Raw genomic sequence first — 26,915 nt, 5'->3', positions numbered from 1 at the left:
TCTGTTCCGTGGTGGACTGCCAGTCTTACGGCTCTTCGGCGTCTTCTCAGGGCTGCTCGACGTGATCTAAATAGGGCCAAAAGGTCTGATAGGCCTCCTGCAGAACTGAATAGGCTCTTTGAAATTTACAGAGCTGCTAGAAGCAACTACTTTAACACTATCCGGAAGGAGAAATCTCTTGCATGGGATAGATTAGTTGAAAAAACTATTAAAAACGATCCCTGGGGCCTACCTCACAAAGTTCTTGCGTCAAAATTACATCTGCATACCCCACAGAATTCAATCTCACTTCCCAATTCCTCTGAAACTCTCACTTGGTCTGCATCTATTGAAGCGATTTTAGATGAACTTCTTCCACATGATACTTCGGTTCCTGAAAGTAATGACCAGACTCTGTTTCGTCTTCAACATCTTTCCTTTGAAGGCCCCTCAAATGAACCTCCTTTTACCGTTGAGGAAATCGATACAGTGGTCAACTCTTTCTCTTGTGGCAAAAGTCCTGGGCTTGACAATCTTGAGGTCTCTATCGTAAAGCGCACTTGGAAAACTAAACCCTGTCTCATTGCTACCTTAATGAAATACTTGTTTGCTTTATGGTGTCTTCCCAGATCGTTGGAAGACTGCCAATCTTAAACTGCTAATTAAGAGTCCGGCTAAACCCGTTGACTCACCTTCCTCCTATAGGCCAATCTCTCCTCTTCCTTTTCTTGGGAAAATTCTGGAAAAACTTCTTGTTGCAAGATTTAAAGACTACTATGTTTCTAGGAATCTCTCCTCTTCTTCCCAGTTTGGTTTCACGAAGGGCAGATCAACTACAGATGCTATAAATCTTCTTTTAAATACTGTTAGAACATCTCCTGCAAAATACATTCTCGGTCTCTTCGTGGACTTCAAAGGGGCCTTTGACACCTTGTGGTGGCAGAGCGTCCTGGAGAGGTTCCGAAGGGCTGAGGTTTCCTGTCCTATCTATAGCCTTATTTCCAGCTACTTTCAAGATAGGAACCACCTTGTGGTCTCATCGGGCTTCTGCTCGGTTTCGAAACCGGTTTCTAGGGGTTGTCCTCAGGGATCCGTTCTTGGCCCAGTCTGCTGGAACGTGGTCCTTGATGGATGGCTAAATGCCCCTCATGGCGATATTGTTAATATTGCCTATGCTGATGATCTTGCCCTGCTGATCCCTGGGAATTCTCGCCTTGAGCTTGAAACAAAGGCTAACCACATCTTGGATGATCTACACATATGGTGCTCACTTCATAAACTTTCGATTTCTGTATCTAAGACAAAGCAGCTTCTCTTAAAAGGTCTGTTAAATCGTAATCGTCCTCCTGTGGTGAGGCTTCTCAACCAGACAATCAAGCTTGTACGTGAATTTAAATACCTTGGGGTGGTGATTGATGATCGTCTTTCTTTCATTCCACACTGCAAATTCCTAAAGGTAAAAATTAAATCAACTACTGGCTGGTTAATTCACATTGCCAGATCTCTTTGGAACCTCAAATCTAGAACATTGGGTTTATACTACAAATCTATATTCCTTCCAATTGTTACATATGGCGCGGGTGCGTGGGGTTTCCGTGTTCAAAACTCTCTCATCATTAAAATTCTTCTACAGACACAAAGATCCTTCCTTTTGGCCACGAGCAGGGCATGTAGAACTGTTTCTACTGATGCCCTGCTAGTTCTGAATGGGCGCCTTCCCATTCATTTAGAAATTATCCACCAGATGTGAGCTGTGAGCGAGGTATGTGTGACCAATGTGCAGTCTTGCTAGTACAGTTTCTTTTCTATTTCCTCTCAGACTGGACTGCCACTGTTTGGGTTCTCTCTTTATTTCAAAAAGTTTATTTAGCATTAGTAGAGGCATTTGATGCAAGAAAGCAAGCTTATGCAGCATCAGCCAAAAAAAAAAAATAAATAAATAAAAAATAACCACTTCCACTTCACCCCTCTGTTCGTTCGAAATACCTGTCCAGTTGAGCCTTAAACTTATTTAGGCTATCAACTTCCATGACAAGGGTTGGAAGTCTATTCCAGCAACCAACCACACGCTGGCTAAAGGCAAATTTCCTCACGTCTATCCTACATCTGTCTTTCCTCAATTTGAATTTATGCCCTCTCAAGTGATTATTTTGAGCAAGAGGAAGAATCCCATCAGCATTGAGCATGCTCAACCCATTCAATGCTTTATACACCTCTATCAGATCACCTCGCCGGTGCCTAGTCTCCAGACACTGTCATTTGCAAAACGTAAGCCTTTCTTCGTAAGAGTACCCCTTTGTTCCATTCACTAATCTTGTTGCCCTTCTCTGTACTCGTTCCAGGATCTCTACATCCTTCTTGAAATGAGGCCTCCAGACCTGTATACACTACTCTAGATGCGGTCTGACCATTGCCTTATACAAGGGAATAATCACCTCCTTATCCCTGCCAGAAAAATTCCTATATATCATCGACAATACACCATGAGCTACTCTTGCAGCCCATCTGCACTGCTCAGAAAACTTCATATCTGCCTGCACAACCACCCCCAGGTCCCTTTCATTCTCTACCACTGTCAGTGTAGTACCACAGAGTTGATACGTTGCTCTGGGGTTACTGTTTCCCATATGCAGTACTTTACATTTGTCAATGTTAAACTTCATTTGCCACCTCTCGGCCTATCTGCTCAACCTTTCCAGATCCTGTTGCAGTAGCATAGTGTCAGTAGTGTCCTTGACAACCCTGCCAACCTTCGTATCGTCTGCAACTTGGACATTAAGCTTGATATACCATCATCAATATCATTTATGAATACAGAAAACAATAATGGACCCAACACTGAGCCCTGAGGGACTCCACTAATAACATTAGTCCACGATGAGCAGTGTCCATTGATTACCACTCTGTTTTCTCCCCCCCTCAACCAACCCTTTATCCATAGCAGCAATTTGCCTCCAATGCCACACTGCTCCAATTTGTGCAGCAGTCTTCCATGTGCAACAGTATCAAAAGCCTTTCTGGGATCCAAGTATATAATATCAAAGTTATTCCCTGCATCCAGTTCTTTTGTGACTACATCATAGTATCCAATCAAATTGGTCAGGCAAGACTTCCCCTTAACAAAACCATGCTGTGTCTGAGCTATAACTGAAGTCTTGTCTAGATGATCCTGCAGTGCTTCTTTAACCAGTGCCTCCATTAATTTTCCAGGAACAGAAGTTAAACTAACAGGTCTATAATTACTTGTGTCGCCATTTGATCCTCATTTGTGAATTGGGGTCACATTTGCACATCTCCAGTCCATGGGTATTTCCCCTGAGTCCAAGGAAGCTCTCATAATTGTAGCTAAGGGTTTTCTTACTTCCTTTGCTGCTTCCTTTAATATAACTGGATAGATCCCATCCACCCCAGGTGCCTTTCTTGTATTTATCTTCAACAATTTCTCCTCCACTTTACTCTCAGTTATTACAAGATTCTCTTGCTTACTGCTAGAGTTGAATACACCTCTGGCATTCCCCTCGCTGAATAACTCCTGATGTGTGAATGTCGATGCAAAATATTCATTCAGTTTGTTAGCTACCTGAGCAGGATCATCAAGTTGACCCATCGATATCAAGTGGACCAATCTGATTCATCCCTTCCTTCTAGAGTTTACATAAAAAAAGAACTCTTTACTGTTTTTCTTAGCATCCTATGCCAAAGATTTCTCGCAATCTGCCTTTGCCTGCCTAACCTCCTTTGTAACTTGGTTGCATATCAACTTGTATCTATCATATGCTTCTGTGTCACGTGTTAATTTGTATGTACCCCATGCATTTTTCTTCTCTGCCATATGCCTCATTAGTTCATCTGACATCCATTTTGGCCTAAACCTTGAACAATATTTCTTAGTTGGTATGTAAAGCCTAGTAGCTTCCAAGATAAGTTCTTTGAATGCTTCCCATTTTGAATTTGCTGTTGGTAACATCATCAGTTGGTCCCACTGTATAGAATTTAAATACTGTCTCAGTCCATCGTAGTCGCCTTTACGAAAGCAATAACCCTTCCCTTTACCCCTAATGGTAGTTACCTCTTTGAGTAAATCCCTCTTCAGCACACTGTGATCACTGCCACCTAGTGGTTCATTTACCTGCAGATTCTTAATGCATGAAGAATCACTACTGATAATCAAATCAAGAGTATTACTCCATCTGGTTGCCTCCTGAACATGCTGATGTAGAAAACAATCATCCAATAAATCCACAAAAGCCTTGCTAGTATGCGAGTGACCAGCCCCCAAATTCTAGTCAATATCTGGGAAATTAAAATCCTCCATTATAAGACTCTCTGATTTACTGGCTCGCTCTATTTCCCCGTACAGTTTCTTATTATACTCATCAGAGTCATTAGGCCTATAGCACACTCCTACTCTCAATTTTGATCTCCAAATGCATATGTCACACCAAACTGACTCGACACTGCACCGTCCAGCGATGTCCACTGGCTTCACTTCCTTGGATTTCATGTATTTCTTAACTAATAGCATAACCCCTCCTCCCTTCCTATCCAGTCTATCCTTTCTGTAGACATTGTACTCCCCAAATTCCAGTTCTGCATTTCTTATATCTGTGTGACACCACGTCTCTGAAATCCCCACAATATCTGCCTTTGATGTTTTGAGCAATACCTCAAATTCATCAAATTTATTTACTAAACTCCTAACATTGGTGTACACGCAAGTATACATGCATTGGTGTACACGCAAGTATACATTTGTTTCTTTTTCCCATATAAGTTTCCACTGTTCTACAGAGGTCTGCTGTATAATGCATTTATAGTCAACATAAGGTGTCCTGAAATTGGGTGTGATTGGATCTGATGAATTTTTGGCAGCCTGTTCTGCCTATTCACTTCCTGGGATTCTAGAGTGTTCAGGAATCCAACAAAAAATTGTGGTGACCATGTGTATGAATTTCCATTAACTGAGCCCAGATTTGCTGTACCAGAGGATGACTGCTGGAGTGTTTACACTGTATACAATTCACAGCACTTAATGAATCATTATATATGATGGATTGATATATGTGGCTTCTTTTATTTTCTCAAGGGCTAACAGGATACCATATAACTCAGTGGTATAATTACTACATTCTGAGGGGAGCTGGTTGGCGATGATAGCATCTCTCAGGACTACAACTGTACCAACTTTACTTGGATCCATCTGTATTAGCTTCTAAACTGAGTGGAATGGGCCAGATGTAACTGTCTGATGTTAATATCTGGAAGATTATTCTTTCCGTATTTGTCAGTATGTATTGTGGGTATTTGCCGTGGCTGGGTTGCCATGCTAGTATCCTGTAGTATGTTATTCATGTTGAGGCCCCAACTTGTGTTTAAAACCTGAAGCCTAATGCCAGATGGTTTGTCGAGACATGGTTTAGTTTGATAGAGGTTTTCCCATTTTGGTCTGAAGAGAAATTGCCATATGGGGTGATGTGGAAGGCTGCAGATTTTAGAAGAAGAATATGTCGGCAGAGGTGTAGCGGCAGTTAATGGGCTTCCGTGTATAGACTTAAAATGGGAGATGTGCAAAAGTCCCCAGTCAACTCATAGTGCACTATGATGTATGAGATCGAGCCATTTCAGTACACTTGACCTGGCTGAGGCATATGCAGGAAATGCATAGTCTAAGCGGGATCTAATTAATGAGGTGGTATAAATGTAGCAGCACGTAATGATCTGCACCCCATAACAGAGAAGAGATTTCTCTGAGAATATTTAGTTTCTTAAGCCAGCTGTTATGAATATATTTTATATGTCCAAGGACGTTTAGTTTTTTATCAAGTATTATACCAAGAAATTGAGCACTGGGCTGAAATGTAATACAATGAGAGTCTAATTGAAGGTCTGGATCAAGATGCAATGTATGTTTACAACAGAAGTGTACTGCAGTTGTTTTCAATTTAGAAATTCTGTACCAATTTTTTTGGCCCAAGAGACTATTTTATTAATGGTGCCTTGTAATTTTCTCTCAATAAGTCGCATATTTTGAGAATGACATGAGATGGCAAGATTGTCAGCATACAGGTATGCATCAACTGTGCCAGGTATACACTTGGTTATAGAATCGATCTTGATGGTAAAAAGTGTGGTGCTTAGCACTGAGCCCTGGGGAACTCCCTCCTCTTGTATGTATGTTCCTGAAAGTGAAGAATGAAATTGGACTTGGAAGGATCTGTTTGCTAGGAAGTTCTGAATAAATTTCGGGAGATGACCCCGAAGACCAGATTTATGTAAGTCCTGAAGAATCCCATATCGCCAAGTTGTATCAAAGGCTTTTTTGATGTCAACGCATATCATGACAAAGTGCTCATTTCTTAGAAAAGCATTCAGAATATTTCCTTCCACTTTGATAATGAGATCAAGCGTTAATCTACTTCTTCGAAAACCAAACTGTCTTGAGTCTCCAGGAACCATGTTAGTTGGGTGTTAACTATTTTGCCGGATCTGTGTGGTCTTTTCCTGGTTTCGGGAAGACTAGCATATAAGAATGGCACCAGCTAGTGGGGTAAGATTCCTCTAAGAAAATTTATTATAGAGTCCTATGAGAGCACTTAACAATCCTTCACCTAAATGGGAAATCATTGTGTAATAAATTCCATCAAGACCTGGAGCACTGTTCTTCCCCCATGTGAGCACATTGTGCAATTCAGTCATGGTCAGTGGCAGATTGTATGAATGTTGGAGAGCAGTATTGAATTTTAGTTTATATTTTTCTGTCCTGGATTTTAGCGACTGATTCATATGTTCATAAGGCTGGTTCGTATGTGGAAACAGCTGAGTGTGTTTCAAAAGACGAGCCGAATGCATTAGCAATTTCCACAGGGTCGGAAATTTCCTTCCCTTTCAGAAAAAGAATCTGAGAAGTTGCAAGCGAGTATTTGCCATTAATGCATTTGATTTTTTTCCAGACTGTAGCAGTATCTGTGGATCTGTTTATGGTGGCAGCATAATGTGCCCACGCTTTTTTACTCATTCATCTTACATGACGAGCCTTAGCCCTTGCTCTCTTAAACTGCAGGAGGTTGGCTGTGGTTGGACTTTTTTTGAAACTGATTCCAGAATTTATTCTTTTCTCTTTTAGCCATGCTACATGCTTTATTCCACCAGATTTTAGGATGGAGCCAGATTTTAGATGACAATTTTGGGATAGCAGATTTAGCTGCTATCATTATTTGTTGTGTAATATAGCTTACTGCAGAATCAGTCTTGACAGTTGTAATGATGGAGGAATCTAAATGAGCTATTTCTTCATATTTAGTCCAGATGGCCTTGTCAAATTTCCAAATTGTTCTAATGTTACTCTGCAGAGGAAAACTTGTATAGGAATTACAGATGATTGGAAGGTGGCCACTACCACATGGGTAGTCGGTAACTGTCCAGTCTATGAGAGGAAATACTGTTGGAGACAGTACTGACAGACCAATAGCAGAGCTTGAGCTCTGCTATTAAATACTGGTGATCACATGTCGATCACCGGTATTTAAAATAGTTGTGTTTATCTAAGAATTTTTCAATTATTTTTCCTTTGCAGTCAAGATGTTGAGAGCCCCATAGGGGGTGATGGCCATTCCAGTCACCTAGAATACAGAAAGGAGCAAGGATTTGTCTTACTAAGTCTAAATCAGCAAGAGCATAAGCACGGTTTGGCAACAGATACAATGAGACTAATGTTATCATTAATGTTATCGCCAATGGTGATGCGGGCGGCAATTGCCTCCAATGTTGTTTGTAGGGGAACAGGTCTAGAAGGAATTAAAGAGTTTACTAAGAGCACTACTCCTCCATGAGCTGCATTAGAGCAGTTTCTATCTTTTCTATACATGATGAAGTGTTTTATTGTTATATAGAAATTGCATTTGTCAGGTTTGTTTCTTGTATGCATGCTGCAGCAGGCAAATATTCACTTATGAGATAGTATACATCATCTAAATTAGCACAAAGTCCACGAAAATTCCATTGAAGCACTGTGTGCATTGTTTGGTTTTAACTGGCATGCTGGTTACTACTGGAAGATATTTTTGTTTGTGCCTGTCTACTTTTGCTTTTTCTTCCTTTAGAAAGGTTGGCCTTCCCATGTCAATGTCTCCCTCTGCACGAATCTAAAGAACAGCACCATCTTCATTTACCTTTTCATCAATGTCCATGGTATCAGATATTAATTTATGTGTTGCTTCTTTCAGGGCTCTTGGTTCGTTCTGTTGGTTGCTCATTGGGTTTCTTATCTGGAGGTATTATCTTCTTGAGAAGCATATTTGGAGGCGATTGTTCCTTTGATGAGGAAAGGAGTGATTTAGCCCAGTTAAATATCGATATATTTGGAGGGGCTGAGCAGTCAGTCTGAGTTGCTACTGAGTGTAGCTGTTGTGTAACTGAAGCATATGTGGATGACTTAGTAGATACTGCAAAATGTTTCTTTGCTTTGTGGTATGGCACTTTCTGCTCTATCTTATATTTTTGAATATTCTTTTGTTGTTTCCATTGGAGGCATTCCTTTGAGAAAGCAGAACATTTGCTGTGACAGTTGGGACAACTTTGCATTTCAGTGTTACAGTTTGTAACACTGAAATGTTCTTTAGAACTGCAAGAAGCACAGGTGGCTACACCCCCTGCACACAGGGGTGTTGCAAATCACCAAATTTTTGGCACTTAAAGCACCGGACTGGATCTTACCTGACATCTAAGGTAACCAGCTTTTATGGTGGTAGGTAGTTTTGGTGTTTTAAATGAGAGTATCACTGTTCAAGTAGCCTGTGTATCACAGGCTCCCCATCTTTTTTTGATAACGATTCTTTTGGTGTATACCACATTTTGATCTCATAGTTCGTGGACAAGTTCATCCTCTGATACGTTTAACAGATCCCATTCTGATATTACCTGTTTCCAGGAATTTAAGGTGGCACTTGGGGTAACCTTCGTGGGATTTCCACCAAAGGTAGATACTTTTAATAATCTCTCAGCATGTCTACATTCGGTCATTTCAACTAATAAATCTCTGGATCTTAATCACCTAACCATTTTTGGAGGGCCAGCCACATTTTCCAAGACATTTTTGTATCAAAAATGGAGAAATCTTACTCACTGGTTGGTCTGTGGAGGAGTGTAGTATTAAAAAGAGAGATATAGTATTATCCATTACATCTTTTTTTTGTCTCTTAGCTTGGAAAGTTGTCTCATCATGATCTGGATCATGTTTATCTAGATTTGAATCAAAATATCCATAAGTGGACCATTTACTTTTGTCCATCTTTGCTCCTTTTAGCCCTGGGAGAGTGGCTTTCTTTTTCCCAGGTTTCCAGCCCTGCCACGTGGAGGTAGCCACGTGGCAGGGCTGGAAATCGGTGCCACCAGTGACCAAGTGATAAAGTAAGGTTATTTGTTAGTGCATTAGTAAGTTAGTCCTATGTACAAGAAGAAGGGTGTCTTTCCTCTCTGTTAGGTACGCTTACTTATTTACTTTAGAAGAGCAAAATAAATAACTCTGGAAAAAATGAAGAATAACACTATAATTATCAGCCACTCTTTAGGAAAATCGCTTGGAAATCATTCAGAAATCACTATAGTCACTTGCTTGGTAATCGGGAGGTCCCCACAATAAAGTGCCATTCAAGGTATCCTATTATCAATAGTTAGCCCCATAATTATTTTATTTTATTATTTTATTGCTGATTATATATTTATTTCTAGGGTATAATGAAGTAAACCAGAACAGGCTTTCTTAGTCTTTTTGCCTAATGGCCAGCTTTGTACTTTTATACTAAAGTTTTATCATATATCTGCTCTTTGGGTTCTATAGATTCACTTTGAGCACCTATATGGTACAAATTACACTCTTACAGTAGTTGTTGTTGTTTTTAGGAGCATTAGCAACTAAGGACATATTGCTCCAGGGATATGCGGTGGTCATTCCATGACCATTCCACATCCTCCATATTTGGTGGTCATGGGCTCAAACCCCAGTCTAATAAAGAAGCATGTGCTACGCACTGCTGCTCCTGCCCACCTGGCTATGGAGACACCCTTACAGCAGTAATTATATATATTTATATATATAATAGACCTGTTGATTAAACTGTGACATTATTGATTACTATCTCATTAGCAAGTATACAACACACACATGTGCATGTGTGCATGCTCACCACATGTGTATCAATCTGCATTGGATCTCTAATGCCATTGTAATAAAAAAATAATTAATATAATTATTTATTAATATAGTTTATTAATGATTGCATAATGTTTAATTAATAAATTAACTAAACATTACCAAATCATTAATTAATAAAGTAATACAGCAGACTCTTGATTAACTGGGATCGGATTAACTGGGAAACGTATTAACCGGGACGCTTCAAGACTTCAAATTAAAAAAAAAATCAACCAGAAATCAAAAAACTTCAAGTAATAACTGGAATAGGTATAAACAGATATTTTGCAAGTAATAAATAAGCGACAAGCGGCATTATACATCATCATTGGGAGATTACTAGTGTACCTATTATCTTGCAATCACCGCTGTCTTCACACCCACCACTCAAAAAATAGAGAGACCAAATGTTTAGATTGTTTTAGTGTGTCATGTTGATTTGTAAGATTGAAAAAATCAATCTTACAAATAAATCTTTTTGTTTTGTAAGATTGAAAAAAATCAATCTTACAAATAAATCTTAGGGTAAATCTTAATGTAACATGTGACAAAACTTGGCAGGTTCACAGTAATAGTATAAGTAGGTGGGGTGGCCTGAGAAAGGAGTTTGGCACAGCCACCTGTTGAAATACAACCCATGCGATACAGGGAGCGTTACCGAGTAAGCAATAAATAAAGGGGGTGATGACTGAAGTAAGGGACAATTTTGGACATTTATCTCGAATTTTGGGATGGGTAGCAACAAGAATTAAGGAATGGCATTAATTAAAATATAAGAATTCTAGGAGGGTATCGAAGATAGTTTAAATGATAAGAGAAAGGAAAAGAGGGAAATGAATGAGGATCGACGTTAAGGATCCAGGTGGCCCTACCCAAAACAGCAATTTAAACCTTCCGTGGGAAAAGAGGGAAAACTAGGCAATCGACTCTTGGGCTATAAAATGACAGGTTAGCGAATGAAGAGGGAGACTTTTTAAAAGTTGTTAGGATTGGTAGTAAAGAATGAAAGTTGGTAAGTGAGGGAGAACAAAATGTGATAGTGTGTGAAAAAGCGGAGAGAAAGAGTTGAGTGGAAATATAGTGAGGAGATAGGAGTTCATTAAAACAGTAAGAATGAAAGAAAAACAGAGAGTAGCAGCCCTGAATGAGGAAGAAGTAGAAGGCCCTTATGAAAACATCCCACCAGAATATAGAAGTAAGTGCCAAGTTAGAATAAGCAAACTATAGATTATTGGAAGGACTATAGGGAGATAATAAGAAAATTAAAGAGGAAGGTCATATGATTAATATACCCTAAGATATATATATATATGTAGATGAGTTGAGTTTTGTTATTAGAACATAGTAATGAACAGAGAAATAGAAGGAGATAGTCAAATTAAATATGAATGAATGGATGGAACGTAGCTATATTAGACAGGTTAAATCAAAGAGATAACTAAGGTGAATACTAGCATATAAGATGATCCAAATGTACTATGGCGACAAAGACAGAAAAGGTTTTGTGTTTAGTGCAGTTATAAATCAGATAATTAGGGTATATACTAGCATATAATATGGTTCCAATTGTATTATGGTAACTAAGCCAGAGGAAGTTTGTGTTTAGTGCAGCTATAAAATAAATTGTATAAGAAAGTCAAATAAAGAATTGAGTGTGATCCCTAAATGGTTATACATTAGAGAAACTATAATAATGGAAAGTGTTATGTATCCTTGTTCTAACTAATGATGTATAAGAATGCATGTAATACGCCCAGACACGATAGGAGGGAGTATATGATGAGAGCCTTGTCGATCAATTAGGCCCTGGAAAGATTGTGCAAGGCTCAAGAGGTAAAATTTTTTTCAGCCTGGACTGTACTTGTTAACAGGAGAGATTGCTTCTACAGGGATGGGATACACTTAAATAGAAAGGGTGCAAGAATATTTGCTGATGCTATCGAGGCAGTGTTAGGTGGGTCGGAAAACTGCTAGCTTGGGGGGATACAAAGACGAATAGATTGAGTAGCCACTGGCAGAGGTGAAAGAGATTCTTGCACTGCTTCTATTGGAATGAGCAGAGGCCTGAAAAACAAGATTCAGGATATTTCAGAGACTGCTGGGAGTCATTGCGGTACAAGTAAACACATGGGTTGTGTAAGGGTAGCTAAGAATAGAAATAGGTGCATGTATACTTGCGTGTACACCAATGCTAGGAGTTTAGTAAATAAATTTGATGAATTTGAGATATTGCTCAAAACATCAAAGGCTGATATTGTTGGGATATCAGAGACTTGGTGTCACACAGATATAAGGAATGCAGAACTGGAATTTGGGGAGTACAACGTCTACAGAAAGGATTGACTGGATAGGAAGGGAGGAGGGGTTATGCTATTAGTTAAGAAATACATAAAATCCAAGGAAGTGAAGCCAGTGGACATCGCTGGACAGTGCAGTGTCGAGTCAGTTTGGTGTGACATAAGCATTGGGAGATCAAAATTGAGAGTAGGTGTGTGCTATAGGCCTAATGACTCTGATGAGTATAATAAGAAACTGTACAGGGAAATAGAGTGGTCAGTAAATCAACGAGTCTTATAATGGGAGATTTTAATTTCCCAAATATTGACTGGAGTTTGGGGGCTGGCAACTCACACACTAGCAAGGCTTTTGTGGATTTATTGGATGATTGTTTTCTACATCAGCATGTTCGGGAGGCAACTAGAGGGAGGAATACTCTTGATTTGATTATCAGCAGTGATTCTTGATGCATTAAGAATCTGCAGATAAATGAACCACTAGGTGGCAGTGATCACAGTGTGCTGAAGTGGGATTTACTCATAGAGGTAACTACCATTAGGGGTAAAGGGAAGGGTTATTGCTTCCGTAAAGGTGACTACGATGGACTGAGACAGTATTTAAATTCTATACAGTGGGACCAACTGATGATGTTACCAACAGCAAATTCAAAATGGGAAGCATTCAAAGAATTAATCTTGGAAGCTACTAGGCTTTACATACCAACCAAGAAATATTGTTCAAGGTTTAAGCCAAAAGGAATGTCAGATGAACTAATTAGGCATATGGCAGAGAAGAAAAATGCATGGGATACTTACAAATTAACACGTGACACAGAAGCCTATGATAGATACAAGTTGATATGCAACCAAGTTACAAAGGAGGTTAGGCAGGCGAAGCAAGATTACGAGAAATCTTTGGCAAGGGATGCAAAGAAAAACAGCAAAGAGTTCTTTACTTATGTAAACTCTAGAAGGAAGGGGATAAATCAGATTGGTCCACTTGATATCGATGGGTCAACTGTTGATGATCCTGCTCAGGTAGCTAACAAACTAAATGAATATTTTGCATCGACATTCACACATCAGGAGTTATTTAGCGAGGAGAAAGCCAGAGGTGTATTCAACTCTAGCAGTAAGCTAGAGAATCTTGTAATAACTGAGAGTAAAGTGGAGGAGAAACTGTTGAAGATAAACACAAGAAAGGCACCCGGGGTGGATGGGATCTATCCAGTTATATTAAAGGAGGCAGCAGAGGAAGTAAGCAAACCCTTAGCCATAATTATGAGAGCTTCCTTGGACTCAGGGGAGGTACCCACAGACTGGAGATGTGCAAATGTGACCCCAATTCACAAAGGAGGATCAAAGGCTGACACAAGCAATTATAGACCTGTGAGTTTAACTTCTGTTCCAGGAAAATTAATGGAGGCACTAGTTAAAGAAGCACTGCAGGATCATTTAGACAAGACTTCAGTTATAGCTCGGACACAGCATGGTTTTGTTAAGGGGAAGTCTTGCCTGACCAATTTGATTGGATACTATGATGCAGTCACAAAGAAACTGGATGCAGGGAATAACTTTGATATTATATACTTGGATCTTAGAGAGGCTATTGATACTGTTGCACATGGAAGACTGCTGCACAAATTGGAGCAGTGTGACATTGGAGGCAAATTGCTGCCGTGGATAAAGGGGTGGCTGAGGGGGAGAAGACAGAGAGTGGTAATCAATGGACACTGCTCATCGTGGAATAATGTTATTAGTGGAGTCCCTCAGGGCTCAGTGTTGGGTCCATTATTGTTTTCTGTATTCATAAATGATATTCATGATGGTATATCAAGCTTAATGTCGAAGTTTGCAGACGATACAAAGGTAGGCAGGGTTGTCAAGGACACTACTGACACTATGCTGTCGCAGCAGGATCTGGAAAGGTTGAGCAGATGAGCTGAGAGGTGGCAAATGAAGTTTAACATTGACAAATGTAAAGTACTATATATGGGAAACAGCAACCCCAGAGCAACGTATCAACTCTGTGGTACTACACTGACAGTGGTAGAGAATGAAAGGGACCTGGGGGTGGTTGTGCAGGCAGATATGAAGTTCTCTGAGCAGTGCAGATGGGCTGCAAGAGTAGCTCAAGGTGTATTGTCAATGATATATAGGAATTTTTCTAGCAGGGATAAGGAGGTGATTATTCCCTTGTATAAGGCAATGGTCAGGCCACACCTAGAGTACTGTATACAGGTCTGGAGGCCTCATTTCAAGAAGGATGTAGAGCTGCTGGAATGAGTACAGAGAAGGGCAACAAGATTAGTGAATGGAACAAAGGGGTGCTCTTATGAAGAAAGGCTTAAGTTTTGCAAATTACAGTGTCTGGAGACTAGGCACCGGCGAGGTGATCTGATAGAGGTGTATAAAGCATTGAATGGTTTGAGCATGCTCAATGCTGATGAGATTCTTCCTCTCGCTCAGAATAATCGCCCGAGAGGGCATAAATTCAAATTGAGGAAAGACAGATGTAGGATAGATGTGCGGAAATTTGCCTTTAGCCAGCGAGTGGTTGGTTGGTGGAACAGACTTCCATCCCTTGTCGTGGAAGTTGATAGCCTAAATAAGTTTAAGGCTCAGCTGGACAGGTATTTTGAACGAACAGAGGGGTGAAGTGGAAGTGTTTTTTTTTTTTTTTTTGGCTGATGCTGCATAAGCTTGCTCTCTTGCATCAAATGCCTCTACTAATGCTAATGCTAAATCAATTAATATAACGGAACAGTTCTTTTAATGTACCATACATGTTGTGTTTTCTTACCATATAATGTGCATAATTATCTTTAACTTCATTTCATATATACTGTATATATGTAATAAAGAATTGTATACAGCCTTTAATGAAGTTGTAACTAGTCAATTTGAATACACAAGCCTAGTCCGAAGGAGGAATTTTATTAATACAACAATTCTCAAGAATCTGACAGGAGAATAAATATACATACGAACCCGATTCTTCTGTGAGGTACATGATTCAGAATACAGAATGTGGGGTAAGGAAATAAGAATAGAGTAAAGGTTTAAACAGAATATAGGCATTCTTACAGGTTACAGAAATAGAAAAAATTAAAATAAAATTACAAAACAAACTAATCTCCCACAAATTGTGTTCTGTTGTAGCATAAAAGGGCAAATTTTGTTTCGTTATTTATGTGAGGGATGTCGGAATTTTTTTTATAGTAATTTTTTTTTTTTTTGTTTAGAAATCGCAAAAATGATGGGCAAACAAAAACTTGAAATTATTCAAAAGTTTTAAAATGGTGCATCTGTTAAATTTCTAAGGAATCATTATAATAAGTATTTATCAAAATGGCCAAATATTAACAAGTATCGCGTGGAATTCAGATTTGTCAATAATTATATAGTAGCAATATGTTATTAGTCATTCCTGAGTTATGTAAAACTTGACAAAGTAAGAAGTCCTGGAACATATTTCTTACGTATGTTGGGGACTTTTGTATTTTTGGATTAACCGAGAAATCGATTATCTGGGATTTGGGTTTTACCATCTATCCCGGAAAATTGAGAGTATACTGTATAGTTATAAGATAATCAACTATGTAAATGATAAACACCTGAATATTCTGAAAGATAACAATAATAATGCAAATGAAATGGCATAAGTAATGTGTCAAAAAGGACAAAGTAGTAATGTTAAGATGAAATCAAACAAATGGTTAATAAAAAAAATAATAAAAATAAATAATGAAAGCAAAAATGATGCAATGAGGTCCAGTTATTGCCTTGCTTTGCACATTGATGAGTATATCATCTAGGACCAGCACCCATCAATATGGAACTATAAGTAATTAATAATTGTTAGTATTATACTAATTACTATTTAAATAATATATTATAATAATTACTAACTATTTCTATTTGCAATATTGATCAATGCCAGTCCCAACAATGACCTATTAATATGCAAGGTAAGAAATCAGATCTTATTGTATTGCCTTTATTTTTTCATTAATCAATTGCTTAATTTTAGCATAACATTATTATTCAATTTTCTTTTTGATTCTCATTAATATGCCATTTCATTACTATACTTTACTCTCGCAAAAGCTCAACTTTTAAAGCCATCAAGAATCATAATTTTTTTCATATATTATAAAAAGAGAATCAAACTAAGCTTAGGCTTACCTTCACAAGACCAAATAAAAGTCCTTTAACCCAATTTGATGCCCGAGCAAATCGATCTACTGCTTCTTGCAACTTCTTGGTATCTGCTGAATCGGCAGGAGCCTGGGAAAGGTTTGAGGCACCAAATGAGGAGAGCAACAAGGCCAAGAAAAGATTCAGCACCTATAAAAAATTTATCTTTAAATTTTAAATGAAATGATATAATTATTACATATATAGGTATATGTGAATTGTGCACATGTATGTCTTATGTACACTCAGTGGTCAATGAAATGGAACTTCATCCACAATAACATATTGGACTCCTTCCCCCCCCCAAGCATAGTAAAGAGCTTGAATGCACCCATGGAATAGTTGGAATTAAAATCAGAAACATATCCAGAGATAATCTCACAATTATGCCACAGCTGATGGTGGTGGATCCTCATGTTCTATAGTCCATTCAATTTAATGCCACTGATGAAGTTGAAAACTATGAGAATTATTATTATTATTACTAGCGATATAATGCAAGGAAGCCTGAGGCGTATGCTGCACCAGTCAAAAAAAATTTCCGAGTTACCCTGAGAGAGAGAGAGAGAGAGAGAGAGTGTGTCAGGTCAGAAGTAGAAGGGAATCACCGAAAAGAGATGATATCCAGCTCAGGACTCTGGGTGTGCCAAGCTCATACTGCCCAACTTACTGATACTACAGTCAATGAACAAAAAATTGGACTATTATACATACCCCAATCATCTAGGTATTGTCAGCATAATATCTTAATAGCTTCATACTGAATTATACACTGACTAAACAAAGGATTAAACAAAGAAAAGTTATGCATTTTTAGCACAAGCAATGCAGGTCAGTTTTTATGTCAATTTTTGTGGCATTTAATTTTTTGCCAATTTAAATTTGTGATTATGGCATAGTCTGTACTGATCTGATGTGATCTGAGCAGGTGGGTACATTTATTTTTCTCAATAAACAAGTGATTTATCTCTCACACAGTACATTTCTTTTAAAAATTTTTCAAATTATAAATACTACAGGACTTACAGTGCTTCAATTTATTGTTGTAGTTCATTTAATATCTGCTTTATTTTTATTTTCATTCTCTTTCATTTTTAATTTGAATAGTACAAACTTATTTAACAAAACTGCATTGTACTTGTAAATAGCACTTATGAATAATTCTAAGATAATTTTTTAATAGTCTGAAAAATTGTTAAATATTGTATTTTTGAAAATAATTAAAATCTCACCTCATTAATTGACACACACACACACACACACACACACACACACACACACACACACACACACACACACACACACACACACACACACACACACACACACACACACACACACACACAAAGTGAAATAACAGTGAAATTATTGAATTCAGTAAACAGAGTAAAAAAATAATTTTTTGCAAACTCTTGTAATACCTCAACTCAGTATATCTAGACTGAATCTCTTTACGGATGAAGATATAACATCACAGAAAAATATTGATCTGAAAGTGTTATTTTCCCTTAGGACTTATTATAGTTTCTTCAACTACAAGCCAAGTTCAGTGGGAACTATGAATTAAATTCTGTCTCTATACTGAAATTAGAAAGTGAAATAGAAGATAATTCTACATAAACTCAACATGACTTAACTTTAGGTGCTAAGACAAAAATCATATAATCTGTGAACTGTTAACACAGTTACTGGATGTAACATAGAGAAATTAAAAATAACAAGAAGAAACTAAATCAGAATAATCATTATATAACAGGGAGTTAAATTAATTTTGTAGGTACCTGGCATTCTAGATAATGTAAACACAGTACCAAGAAAAACTGCTCTATATATATCTTAAGACTATCCCCTTCTGTTAAGGGTTCTGAATTGGAGGCATACACCAGTAACAGATTTAAAATATATTTAAAATATACATTAAGGACAAAAAATTAAGATCTAAATATCCAAATATTTACTACTCATTTAAGGTTTCTTTTTGCAAAACTTAATAGATATAAATCAGCATCCTGATAGCTCTCATAAGGATGCAATCGTTTATATCTAAAGGGTTTATTTACCCTTTAGATGTAAATAGAAGCTTCCTGGATATAAAATTACAGAAAGTATTAATCTTAATACTGATAATGTAAGCAAACAAAATATAACTAATCCAATATAAGAATTATATAATAATAGAGTCTTACAATCAGTTCAAAGAAATAAGAATAAAAAATTATCTGAACATCTGACCTTACTAAACTTAACTCTTATACAGATTCTGTTATATGCTTATATCATAAATGTAGGAGCATTATAGGCAAGCTAGATATAATTGGCATTTATAATTACGATATAAAATTTCATATTGTAGACCTAACAGAAACATGGCTATAAAATGAGATTACAGATAATGAGATCATACTTGACAATTTTAGAATTCATAGAAGACACAGTACAGGTAGAGTTCATGGTGGGGTGGCTATTCCATTTCACCAAAAATTGCAACTTAAAAAAAAATTTAGGAGATTGGATAATTCTTTTTTTTTATGAAAACCCCAAACACAAGAGGTATTAGAACCTATAGTACTTAGTACTGTGCTTGGTTTGGAGGTTGAGAAGATGAAAGAAGATATTTGTTGACATTAGACTTTAACTTCTGTAGACTGTAATTTTCAGAAAATACGTATGAAGGAAGGTTGTTCCAGAAAAGGGCAGTTGAATGAATAAATGAGGAAGATGAAAAGTTGGTTCTGTGTGATTGAAGTTGGACAGTAAATGGATGTTGGCTGGTGGCGACATGTGTTTGGACTGTTTTGAAAGAGAGAAATGGAATTATAGAAGCCAATTCAGAAGAACAGTGCCCATGGAAGTATCTGTAGAAAAGGCATGCAGCAGAAACAGTACATCTATGAGACAGAGAGAGTGGACAGACTCTGTCAGAGAGGAGTCATTAGTTAACCTAAGTGCCCTCTTCTGAATGGAATCTAGAAGCCTGAGAGAGGTTTTGGGGGCACCACCCCAGATGTGAGAACAATATTCCATGGTAGGGCAGATTTGCGATTTGTACAGAGTGAACAGCTGTTTAGAAGAAAAGTAATGCTGAGAGCGAAAGAGAAAACCAAGTTTTTTAGATGCAGAGGAAGCAATAGTTGTAATGTGTTTGTGCCAAGAGAGATTAGAAGTCAGGGTAATCCCCAAAAGTGATATATCATTTTGCCTAGAAATCGGAGTGTCGATTCTAAAGGGATATGTGCTAAATTGAAAATTATTTTACCAGTTTATTCCCGCAGTGTTTTGTCTACCTCCCCTAGTCTTTAAACAGACACTTCATGTACAAGAAAAAGAAGCACAATTTACCTCTCAGGGAAATAACTCCAAGATAATAGTCTTGATAATCTAAACTGAAACAATCAAAACACTATATTATCTTGATAATCTAAGATAATCTAGTGGTTTAATTGTTTTAATTGTGGTAAAGATGCTCGATAGTTCAAATCCGTATGTTGGCATAAGTTAGATAATTTTATTATTCATTAGGATTAGTATTAATATTGGAATTGGCCATGTGGCGCAAGGACGCCTAAGGCTTATGCTGTAAAAGCCAAAAAAATATATAAATAAATAAAAAAAAATAATAATAAAATTAAATAAAATAAATAATAAGAGAAAAAGAAATAGACAACCTAATTTCCCTCCTCTCAGAAATAACAATCCAGCTGACCTCTGAATTTCACCAAACTGTCAGCCTCTACCACCCATGTAGGTAATTTATTCAAGCAATTTATAACTCGCTTGCTAAAATAAAATTCCTACAATACAGTCTAAACATCTCCCCATGTAACTGGAAATTATGCCCCCTAGTTCCAGAATCAGGGCCATGGAAGGTACTTGGGGGCCGGACCAAAAGGGGTTAAGGGGCCATGTTTATTCATGTTGAGACTTTGATGGCTCTCTCGACTGGGGGCCCCTGGTGCAGCTCATCAAAATGCACCCCCCCCCTTTACACGGATTCTAGAATCACTTATAACTGCAAAAATTTCACCCTCATTCATTTTACTATTGTCTCACAGCCTTAAACATCTCAATCAAGTTTCCTCTAAGGTGCTTAGTTTCCAAGCTGCCCAAACCATATATTCAAAGTCTTTCCTCATATGGATGCCCTATTGCTGATCTCACCAGGTGAGTTACCCATCTCTAAACTCTTTCAATAAGCTTAATTACTTTTTTTAGGTGCAGTCTCCATACTTGAACACAATATTCCAGGTGTGGTCTAACAATAACCTTATATAATGGGATTATGACATCCTTATCTCTACTAGCAAGTGTTCAATAAATCATCGAAAGGATACACCATGGGCCTTTCTTGCAACCAGTCTCCAATGCTTGCAGAACTTCATGTCTGACCATATCATAACTCCCAAGTCCCTTTCTTCCACTACTGACTTTAGGAAGAAATGCCACCAAGTGTGTAAATTATTTTGGTGTTACTGTTCCCCAGTTGTAAGAGCTTGCACTTTGCTGTATTAAAGCACAGCTGCCACTTTGCTGACCATTCCTGAAGTCTAGGTCACTCTGAAGAAGCTTTGCTTGGTAGTGATCATTAACTACTCTACCAATCTTTATATCAGCTGCAAATTTAGACATCCCGCCTCTATCCCTTCATCGATGTCATTTAAGAAAATCAAAAACAACAGTGGTCCCAATACTGATCCTTGGTGAACTCCAGTTCTACACTAGTCACACCGACCCAGCAGGTCGAGATGCTGAGGCTTTTGCAATTACTAATGATCTAGCACAGATTGTTCATTTACCTACAAGAATACCGGACAATCCTAATCATACAGCCAATACGCTTGATCTTTTTCACACAAACAACCCTTCTAAGTACAAGGTTGAAGTGAGAGGTCCTTTAGGCACTTCAGATCACAACTTGGTGATTGTCTCTTCTCCAATGGAACCTTTATCTCATGGCTATTCCCAACCTCGTATTGTTTGGCATTACAAGAATGCAAAACGGGATGACCTGCGAGACTTCTTTTCTTCTTTTCCTTGGTCTGATTACTGTTTCAAAACTTCTGATGTCAACGTTTGTTCAGATCGTGTCAGTGAAATTATTCTTGCACGAATGGAATTCTTTATCCCACACTCCACTTTAAAATCTCGTCCTTTATCTAAACCTTGGTTTTCCAATAAATGTGCTAAGGCTGTCCAAGAGAAGAATGTTGCATATCATAATTGGCTTGTTTCTAATTCTTCAGTTTCATTTTCTGCCTACACCAAAGCTCGCAACAATAGTAAAGCAGTTATTAATCAGTCCAAACTAGAGTTTGAACAGGCTAAGAGTAGAAAACTTGCTTCTTGCCCTAATGGTAGCCAAGCATTCTGGTCTCTTGCCAAAGCTATTGGCTGCAACTTTTGCCCATCTCTGCTCCCACCTCTGTCCAAACCAGATGGTTCTGTTGTCACTTCAGCCAAGGATAAAGCTGACCTGCTAGCATCCCATTTTTCTTCGAGCTCATGTATTAATGATCTTGGTAAAACACCTCCCACCATTCCTAACACGTTCCATTCAATGCCTCCTGTGGTCTTCCGTCAAAAGGATATCAGAAGGATTTTGATGAATCTTGATGCTAAGAAAGCTGCAGGTCCTGTTGGTATTTCTCCACTTGTTCTCAAAACCTGTGCTCCAGAACTTACTCCTATTCTTTGCAACCTTTTTTTTTTTTCACTTTCTTATTCCAAAGGTGTTTTTCCTTCTGCTTGGAAATTTGCTCATATCCAGCCAGTTCCTAAAAAGGGTGACAAATCCTTCCCATCCAATTATCGTCCCATTGCAATTACTTCTACTCTTTCTAAAGTAATAGAGAAATAAATTAACCGCCAACTCTTAAATTACCTAGAAACCTACCATCTGATCAACGATCGCCAGTATGGATTCCGTCAGTGTCGATCCACTGGTGATATTCTGGCTTATGTTACCCATTTATGGACTAATTCAATGGAAAGGTTCGGTGAAACCCAAGTAGTTGCTCTTGACATCTCAAAGGCTTTTGATCGTGTTTGGCATAAAGGTCTTCTAAACAAGCTTCCATCTTATGGCAAACCATAAGATGGAAGATTTTAGTAATTGGTTATCCAGTTTTCTCTCTGATCGCTCACTGAGGGTGATGGTAAATGGCTCTCTGTCTTCTAACTTCTCCACTAATGCCGGTGTTCCCCAAGGTTCAGTTCTTTGCCCCACTCTTTTCCTCTTGAATATCAATGACCTTCTTCCATTGACTGGAAATGCTATCCATAGTTTTGCCGATGATAGCACATTGCATTCAACTTTCCATTTTGAGAAACCTTGTCCTGCTCAATCAGCTTCAACTTCTCGAAAATCTGCTGCCAATTCCTTAAATGCCGATCTTCAGGTAATTCTCCAGTGGGGCAAAGACAACTTAGTTGATTTCAACCCTTCTAAAACTCAGTCTTGTCTTATATCTCGCAAAAAGGATTCTTCTGCTCCTATGTTTATCTTTAGTGACACTCCGATTTCTAGGCAAAATGATATATCTCTTTTGGGGATTACCGTGACTTCTAATCTCTCTTGGCACAAGCACATTACAAATATTGCTTCCTCTGCATCTAAAAAACTTGGTTTTCTCTTTCGCTCTCGGCGTTACTTTTCTTTCAAACAGCTGCTCACTCTGTATAAATCGCAAATCCTCCCTGCCATGGAATATTGTTCCCACATCTGGGGTGGTGCCCCCAAAACCTCTCTCAGGCTTCTTGATTCCATTCAGAAGAGGGCAGTTAAGTTAATTAATGATTCATCTCTAACAGAGTCTCTCCACTCGCTTTCTCATAGACGCACTGTTTCTGCTGCATGCCTCTTCTACAGTTACTTCCATGGGCACTGTTCTTCTGAATTGGCTTCTATAATTCCCGCTCTCTCTTTCAAAACAGTCCGAACACATGTCGCCACCAGCCAACATCCATTTACTGTCCAACTTCAATCACACAGAACCAACTTTTCATCTTCCTCATTTATTCATTCAACTGCCGTTTTCTGGAACAACCTTCCTTCATACGTATTTCCTGAAAATTACAATCTACAGAAGTTAAAGTCCAATATCAACAAATATCTTCTTTCGTCTTCTCAACCTCCAACCCAAGCACTGTACTAAGTACTATAGGTTCTAATACCTCTCGTATTTGGGGTTCTCATAAAAAAAAAAAAAAAAAAACTTGGAATCCTTCTCATGGAGTATTTTTTTAATGGTATATATGAATTCAAGGCTTCTGTGATTAATGTTTCAAAGGTATACCATAATTGAATTACATTTGCTCTCGTGAGATATCTATCCAGTTAATAGAGGTGATGTAGCAAATTAAGCCACCATAATTTCCTTTCCTTAAATTATAACCCATTCCTTTGCCTTTATCTACTGCTACCCCTCTCCTCATCATCCACCGTAGAACTCTGTGATCACTTCCTGCTACTGGTTTCTGTACTGACATCCCTATTAGGTCATCTGGTTCATGGGAGATGATAAGATCTAGAATATTCTTTTCCCTGACATGTTGGTACAAATAAAAATCTTCTAGTTGATTTAAAAATTTTGTCCCCCATGTCGAGTTTCCTTCCCATTTGCTCCAATCAATTAGAGGCAAATTAAAACCACCCATAATAAGACATTGATGCTTACTTGCCCATTCCATTTGTATGTAGAGGCTCTCATCATAACCTTCATAATCACCTGGCCTGTACATTACTCACACTCTCATTATACCTTTCCTTCCAAGTATCTGACACCATACAGATTCTATACTATCATGAGAAACGTCTGAATCTGAGAAAGCGTTCGTCACACTCACGCTGCTTTTGATAAGAAGCATGACTCCCCCCCACACCTTCTGGCTGCCCTATCTTTCTTATACGTTACTTTGGGGTTACTGCTTCCCATATGTAGTACTTTTTATTTGTCAATATTGAACTTCATTTGCCACCTATCAGCACATCTGCTCAACTTTTCTAGATCCTGTTGCAGCAGCGTACTGTCATTAGTGTCCTTAACAACTCTGCCAACTTTCGTATTGTCTGCAAACTTGGACATTAAGCCTGATATACCATCATCAATATCATTTATAAATACAGAAAACAACAATGGACCAAACACTGAACCGTGAGGGACTCCACTAATAAAATTAGTCCTTGAAGAGCAGTGTCCATTGATTACCACTCTCTGTCTTCTCCCACTCAAGCATCCCTTTATCCATAGCAGCAATTTGCATCCAATGACACACTGCTCCAATTTGTGTCAAAGTTATTCTCTGCATCCAGTTACTTTTTGATCACATCATTGTATCCAATCAAAATGGTCAGACAAAACTTCCCCCTAACAAAACCATGCTGTGTCCAAGCTATAACTGAAGTCTTGTTTTTTTTTTTTTTGTTTTTTTTTTAGGAGCATTAGCAACTAAGGCCCTATTGCTCTGGGATATGCGGTGATCATTCCCTGACCTTTCCGCATCCTCCGTATTTGGTGGTGATGGGCTCGAACCCGGGTCTAATCAAGAAGCGTGTGCTACGCACTGCTGCTCCTTCCCACCTGGCTATGGAGGCACCCCCTGAAGTCTTGTCTACATGATCATGAAATGCTTCTTTAACCAGTGTCTCCATTAATTTCCCTGGAACAGAAGTTAAACTAATAAGTCTATAATTACTTGTGTCACCCTTTGATCCTCCTTTGTGAATTGGGGTCACATTTGCACATCTCCAGTCCATGAGTACCTCCCCTGAGTCCAAGGAAGCTCTCATAATTATGGCTAAGGGTCTGCTTACTTCCTTCCTCCTCCTTTAATATAACTGGATAGATCACATCCACCCAGGGTGCCTTTCTTATGTTTATCTTGAACAATTTCTCCTCCACTTTCCTCTCAGTTATTACAAAATCATCTAGCTCACTGCCAGAGTTTAATTCACGTCTCGCGCTCCCCTCCCTGAATAACTCCTCATGTGTGAATGTAGGTGCAAAATACTCATTTAGTTTGTTTGCCACCTGAGCAGGATCATCAACAGTTGAACCATCAGTATCCAGTGGACCAATCTGATTGATCCCTTTCCTTCTATAGTTTACATAGGTAAAGAACTCTTTGCTGTTTTTCTTTGCATCCTTTGCCAAAGATCTCTCATAAACTACTTTGACTGCCTAACCTCCTTTGTGACTTGGTCACAGACCAGCTTACATCTATCATAGGCTTCAGTGTCACCCATTAATTTATATGTATCCCATGCATTTTTCTTCTCTGCCATATGTCTCATTAGTTCATCTGACATCTATTTGCGCCTAAACCTTGAACAATATTTCTTAGTTGGCATGTAAAGCCTAGTAGCTTCTAAGATTAATTCTTTGAATGCTTTCCATTTTAAATTTGCTGTTGGTAACATCATCAGTTGGTCCCACTGTATAGAATTTAAATACTGTCTCAGACCTCCATAATCGCCTTTATGAAAGCAAAAACCCTTCCTTTTTGCCCTAAAAAGATGATATCTGCTCTACAATGTCATCAACCTTTGCCCCTGGCAGACATACCCTGGTTCTGTTCCACCTAACCATTTTACACAATACGTTCTCCATTTCCCTGACAATACGGTCTCCGACAACTACTAGTTCATGTGGGACCAGCGCATTCTGCCTTGGGGGTTGCTGCTGTGCTGCATGATGATCAAGTGTGAGCTCTGGCATTAATGTGGGCAGCTGAGAGCTTGATGGGCCCCTCAATTTAGATCCTTCCAGCGCATCCACCCTGTCCTTCAAGCTCCCCCATATAGGCCCATAACAATGCTTAGTTGTCGCTTGATTTCCTCACACTCCTTACATCGCGCACACACAAAGGCATTCCCTTTGGCAATATCATGTCCCATAATAGATTGCTCTACAAACATCAAAGAAGCAGTGCATTTTAAAAGGTTGTGATTCAGAAGGTAACTGCCCTCCTCATTTCTTCCCTGCGCCACAACACTCCCATTAGCTTGAGCCTTTTGATTTGCTGCTCTGGTCTTAGTCATGATTTCAATTCAATTTCAATAAAATTTCAATTTCAGTACAAAATTATAACCCTAAACTTATATCCCATAGTATTATCTCCGAGTTTCTTTATATAACTTCCATATCAAGTTATGTATTAATTAATAATGTTATGTTTGCAAAATCTAAGTCGTTATATGTATTTAGTTAAAAAAGTACAATTTAATTAACAATGAAGTTTAACAAGATTAATAAATTTTACTGATTAAATGATAA

At 38.3% G+C, this 26,915-nt stretch overlaps 1 protein-coding gene across 1 annotated transcript in view; it reads right to left on the bottom strand.

The window, feature by feature from the left end:
- The window catches only part of LOC150089320 (sodium channel protein para-like), a 2,114,826-nt gene that overhangs the window by 658,251 nt on the left and 1,429,660 nt on the right, over nucleotides 1-26,915 (bottom strand). The window contains exon 21 of the mRNA XM_090389008.1: nucleotides 16,633-16,794. Coding sequence (XP_090245134.1) covers nucleotides 16,633-16,794 — 162 coding nt within the window. The remainder of the gene's footprint in view (nucleotides 1-16,632; nucleotides 16,795-26,915) is intronic.

The sequence above is a fragment of the Mastigoproctus giganteus genome, chromosome 2, assembly GCF_048544385.1.
Source record: "Mastigoproctus giganteus isolate SK-2022 chromosome 2, ASM4854438v1, whole genome shotgun sequence".
Classification (NCBI taxonomy): domain Eukaryota; kingdom Metazoa; phylum Arthropoda; class Arachnida; order Uropygi; family Thelyphonidae; genus Mastigoproctus; species Mastigoproctus giganteus.
The sequence above is the reverse complement of the archived record's forward strand: the minus strand, read 5'-3'. Positions and strand labels throughout refer to the sequence as shown.